The sequence below is a fragment of the Octopus bimaculoides genome, chromosome 22, assembly GCF_001194135.2.
Source record: "Octopus bimaculoides isolate UCB-OBI-ISO-001 chromosome 22, ASM119413v2, whole genome shotgun sequence".
In the NCBI taxonomy this organism is placed as follows: Eukaryota; Metazoa; Mollusca; class Cephalopoda; order Octopoda; family Octopodidae; genus Octopus; species Octopus bimaculoides.
Window position 1 is genome coordinate 4,105,815 of NC_069002.1, and position 5,827 is coordinate 4,111,641.

At 39.8% G+C, this 5,827-nt stretch overlaps 1 protein-coding gene across 1 annotated transcript in view; it reads left to right on the forward strand.

Moving 5' to 3' along the window:
• The window catches only part of LOC106867754 (protein O-mannosyl-transferase 1), a 20,126-nt gene that overhangs the window by 9,061 nt on the left and 5,238 nt on the right, over positions 1 to 5,827 (forward strand). Inside the window, exons 12-18 of the mRNA XM_014912725.2 lie at positions 292 to 388; positions 1,236 to 1,328; positions 1,636 to 1,750; positions 2,627 to 2,727; positions 3,155 to 3,271; positions 3,822 to 3,948; positions 4,948 to 5,125. Coding sequence (XP_014768211.1) covers positions 292 to 388; positions 1,236 to 1,328; positions 1,636 to 1,750; positions 2,627 to 2,727; positions 3,155 to 3,271; positions 3,822 to 3,948; positions 4,948 to 5,125 — 828 coding nt within the window. The remainder of the gene's footprint in view (positions 1 to 291; positions 389 to 1,235; positions 1,329 to 1,635; positions 1,751 to 2,626; positions 2,728 to 3,154; positions 3,272 to 3,821; positions 3,949 to 4,947; positions 5,126 to 5,827) is intronic.

Genomic DNA, 5,827 nt, shown 5'->3' on the forward strand with positions numbered 1-5,827 from the left:
ATGAGTGAGGGCAGTTTGTGGCAGAAAGGATGAGTGAGGGCAGTTTGTGGTAGAAAGGATGAGTGAGGGCAGTTTGTGGTAGAAAGGATGAGTGAGGGCAGTTTGTGGTAGAAAGGATGAGTGAGGGCAGTTTGTGGCAGGAATTATGTCAAAAAGTATTGGAGACTACAAAGAAAGCAGATAAATAAAAAAGATCCATTTCTGCTGAACTCTTAAAAATAATGCAACCTAGCATAATGACTCTATCGTTTTCTGTGTTCTTAATTCCATTCACTTACTGTCGTTGACTAGCCATGATGTAGCAGCACCCATGAGTCCACAGAACCAAGAAGTCTCTTGCTACATCGACTACAATGTATCGATGCCATCACAAAACCTCTGGAGAGTCGTAAGTCTGTTTTCTTTGAGCTTTTTCTCTTGTTCTCTCCCTTTCTCTCTCTTCATCTTCCCTTTCTCTCCCTCTAACCCTGACCCTCTCCCAACCAATGGAGCCCATCTGCCAGTTTCTGATCTCTTTAATAAAACTTTATTTGTTTATATTTTATCTTCTACTTGTCTCAGTCATTAGACTGTGGCCATGCTGGGGCACCGCCTTGAATTTTAGGCAAATGAATCGACCCCAATACTTATCCTTTTTTCTAAAACCTGGTACTTATTATATCGGTTTCTTTTGCTGAACCACTAAGTTATGGGACATAAACACACCAACACTGGTTGTCAAGTGGTGGTGGGGAGGACAGAGACTCTCAATACTGTGGGACTGAACTTGGAACCATGTGGTTGGGAAACAAAGTGCTTACCATACAGCCATACCTGTACCTATATTTCCATTAAACTCTACTTGGTTATCTTTATTTTTCATTTTTTCTGAATTTTTCAAATTGTAAAGGTATTTTAGGGACCCTCTGTATTTTGTATACTTCTGCCTCGTTTCTCCCCATCCTCTTCCTTTTTGCATCTCGTCCCCTTCATCTGATGCACATGAGAGGAATCCTTATTATTATTATTTCATTAAGCTGTGAGCTAGCAGACTTTGTTAGCATGCTGTGCAAAATGCTTCGTGATATTTTGTCCGTCTGTACATGCTGAGGTTGACTTTGCCCTTCGTCCTTTCTGTGTCCTTATAAAATAAGTACCAGTTGAACACTGGAGCTAATGTAATTGACTTACTATCCTTCCCTGAAATTTCTGGTCTTGGTACTAAAATTTGAAACCATTATTGGTATTATTATTAGGAACTTGTGAATCGTGATTCTGACCAAGACAATTGGCAAACCATTAACAGTTTATTGAGGTTACACCATGTCAATACAAGTCAAGCACTTAAGGTAAGCAACAGTTCTTCTGATTGTCATTTTCAACATATCGAGTCTCTTTCTCTCGATTTATCTCGTCTGTATTTCTATCTATATTTTTGCTCTCTGTTTTTATTTCTGTCTGTCTTGTCTGTCTGTGTGTTGCCTTGTCTGTCTGTCTGTGTGTTGCCTTGTCTGTCTGTCTGTTCTGTCTGCCTTGTTGTTTGTCTCACTGTGTGATGCCATCTGTCTACCTTGTCGTCTGTCTGTCTGCTGCCCTGTCTGTCTTGTGTGCCTGTCTGTCTGTATGTCACTACAGCTTTACACTGTATATCTTCAGGTGTCTGGCAAGCAGTTACCAGAATGGGGGTTCCATCAGCTGGAAGTGGTCACAGATCGAATCGCAGAACAGGACCCCACTATTTGGAATGTGGAGGAACACCGCTACACCAAAGGTCTGTATTCATTAACTGTGTTCCTTTTCCATCCCATAAGATGCTATCTTACCTTTTCCTTCGCGCTCCTCTTCGGTTCCCCATATCTAATGTTGGGGTAGCACTGCATCTCCTCCTACTCAACCCCCCCCCCATTCTAACACTCTACCTCTTCCTCACTATGCCTCTAATACTCCTTTTCACTTTCCCTTCTATTAATCCCTTCCCTAACACTACCTTGGACTCTGAAAAGACCCTCCAACCCATGCAAGCATAGCAAACAGCACAACTTATCCCATCGTTGACTTCACGAATTCAACCCACCCCATTTACCATTATCACTTTGTTTTATATCCTGGTGTTGGATAAATAATTTAATGAGGCAGTAAAGAAAGAAAGTAGTCAGATGATACAATACAGTTACTGTTACGTGAGGTTAAACACTCTCTACCAACAGCTCACAGTGAACTGCCTGCCCACCATTGCTCATATCAACTCGACAGATCTTTATTTCATAGCAATATGTCAGTCCACTTTTAGTCACTTGAGCAGGTAGTTGGAATCCTTCCACAACACTTCGTATCCCTGCTCTCCTTCAAACTACTCTGGTACTATTTTTTTCTTTCTCCATCCCCTCAAGCACTTGAAGAGTGTGCCCCAGTATGGCCACAGTCCAGTAAACAAAAAAAAAAAGAATATTGAATAAGTCCATGCTCCCCTCCTCTTGATATTATAACATTGAATGACTGTGCAGCCCTGCAGCTTACCAGCTCCATTCAAACCAGCCAACCATGTCAACCCATGCCAACATGGAGAACAGATGTTAAATGATGATGATGGATTAATTCAATTAAGTGAAATATATTTAATGAAATGATTTTAATTTTCTGGTTTCAGCTTCTGGTAAAGAAGGACAGACCCGAGAGTTGAGTGAAGCGGAAATGATTCCATCGGAACCGACTCGGTTGTCTTTGTGGGCCAAATTTTGGGAGTTACAGGTGAGAGCTATTAAAGGGTTTATAACATTGAGTTTAGTTGTAGTAAGTTCATCCTGGGGAGATCTCATTGATTGTATCATTAGTTATAGGGAACAACCACTACAGCTTCAGGAGATGAGGGGGTTCTCTATGCAGTTGTTGAAGCTGCTAGAAATAGGAGCTAAATATCCTTCAGGTTACACCCTACTCTTTTAAAGAGAAGACAGAGATAATAGTTTTAAATACACTTAGGTTACACCCTACTCTTTTAAAGAGAAGACAGAGATAATAGTTTTAAATACACTTAGGTTACACCCTACTCTTTTAAAGAGAAGACAGAGATAATAGTTTTAAATACACTTAATGTCTGGAAATGAAAATGGGAAGGTGAAGACTGAAATGGTGAAAATAAGTCTCATTTGTTTTGGTGATGTTATTTCTACTTCAGGTGAAAATGATTTCCTCAAATCATGATGTAGATTTGGAACATAAATACAGCTCTGGTCCTTTGGAATGGCCACTTATGGACAAGAATGTTGCTTACTGGATCAGTCCTAATACCAATGTAAGTTCTCTTGGATTGTTATACACACACACACATGATGAGGGTTCCGGTTGATGTACATGTAATATGTACACATATATACGCACACACACACACACACACACACACACACACACACACACAGGTGCAAGTGTGGCTGTGTGGTAAGAAATTTGGTTCCAAAGCACATGGTCCTGGGTTCAGTACCATTGTGTGGTGACTTGGCATGTGTCTTCTGCTATAGCCTCAGACAAACCAAAGCCTTCTGAGTGGATTTTGTGGACAGAAACTGAAAGAAATCAATCGTATATATATATGTATGTATATATGTAAGTGTATGTGTGTGTCTTTGTCTCTACGTTTCTCCCTCATCACTGCTTCAAAACGGCTGTTTGTTCATTTACATCCCCATAACTTACTGGTTTGACAAGAAGAAACTGATAGAATAAGTACCAGGCTTATCAAAATAAAAAAAAAAAGCACTAGGCAGTGTCTCATATTTTTGTTTACCCACTCAAATCGAATCTATCAATCAATCTATCTAGTGAATGTGATTAATTTATTTTTTAAGGCTCAGATTCATCTCCTGGGGAATATTTTCATCTGGTATCTCTGCACCGCTTCCCTGTTTGGTTATTTGAGCCTGTGGATATTTTATATGCTCCGAAGACGACGTTGTTTATTTGATTTAAATGAAGGTCAGTATAAAATGTATTGAATTCCAGGTGAAAGACGTGTGTATGTGTTGTGTTTGTGCTATGTATTGTTATGTGTAGTTCTTTGTATGCTGTGTTCTGTAACCTTATCAATTGTACAACTTCTGTCACTTCCTCTGAGCCCGTAAGTATTTCCTTGTATTTAGCAGATGGTAACTGAACTATTGCTCATCCATTATTCTGGTAATATTTATCCCTACTTAAACATGGATGTTCTGTTAATACAAACTTTACTGCGGTGGATACCAAGAGAATAACTCTATTGGCTTTTGGTGCAAAATGCATTCGTTTATATCACTATCAGGGGAGATAAATCTCCAGCACCTCCAGCACTGAGATCACCAAATCACTTGGTTTCGACCTTCTTTGGTCTCGTTAATAATGGCTGCTCAGCTGTTCACCAGCAACTCATTTCCCTGCCAGCAATACAAAGAATAACAGTACCAGAACAGGCACTGGTGTCGGGATTAGTCAGTGGGGTGATTAAAAAATATTTATTAGCGACAGAGGCAGTATTAATACAGAACGGTAATATTCATCCTCATTTAAATGTGGATACTGAGCTACTGTGTGGATTGATATCAATTTAATACACATATCAGAATAGCGACTAATAATTTCATGCTCGGAGATGCATGGTGTATTTTAGAAATATTCCTATTTAAGGTCTCATAAAAGTATGAAACTATTAGTCATATATATACATACACTTTCACCATGGAAAAGCAGACGATGATGATGATGATCATGATATATATATTTATATATAAATGTACACATTTTTTTTCACTTCACTGTGGTTGTTCAAGGCCACTTATGAAGGGTGTAGCAATCCCTCTGTTCAATCTAGAAATTCATTTCCTTGGAGGGCAGGATTTGGATGTAGAGTGACCCAAACGAATAACATTAAAATCATTTCTTTGATGCTCTACCGATTCTACCAATCCACTCTACAATGTCTGTATTTCTTTTCCATTTCAGTCGAGTGGGACCAGTTTACATTCACGGGTCAGCTTCTGATTGGAGGTTTCTTATTTCATTACCTGCCTCACTTCGTAACGGATCGCACCCTCTTTCTACACCATTACCTGCCGGCCTTCCTCTTTCAGGTGATCACCTGTGCTGCTCTCTTTGACCATTTCATTCTCATATCTGCCAGGTAAAACCAGTTCTCTTTTCCAACTTCGTGTATGTCTTTTATCTTTTACTTGTTTCACTCATTGGACAGCTGCCATACAGGAGTACTACCTTCAGTGTTTCTCAACCATTTTTTGTTTTTGGACCCTTTTGGTTCCTTTTTTTTCTCTACTGGACCCCCAAACCCATTCAATATTTAAAAAAGGTCCCATTATATTTTTATAATTAAATGATATTAGGAACTGTGTAGAAAAAATTGTTAAAATGTTTTCTATATTTGTAGAAGTATAATCTATTTAATGTGGTACCGTGTAAAGGCACCTGTGCCACGCCACGTAAAAGCATAGTTTGTTTGCCCTAATTGTTGGGAACCATGGGTGTAAGCTCTCTTGCCAACAAGAGAGAGAGGGACTTACGTGTTGGGGGATTTCGATGGCCAGATGATGTGTTTAGGCGTTGTTAGTTTGCCATTAGTTGTTGGGAACCAAAGGCGTAAGCTCTCTTACCACGACAAGGTCACGCCAACAAGAGAGTGGGACTTGGGTTTCAGAGGGTTTCAGGGGCCAGATGATAATGAACATGAGGATGTGTTGGGTTGGGGAAAAGGGAGCAAGAAACAGTGCAATAATGTTGAGGGAACGAAAGGGTGGGACAGAGAGGGCTTGGGTGTGGCAAGGAAGAAAGTGGTTTGAATGAAAAAAGGAGGGGGCGTGGCAAGGATAAG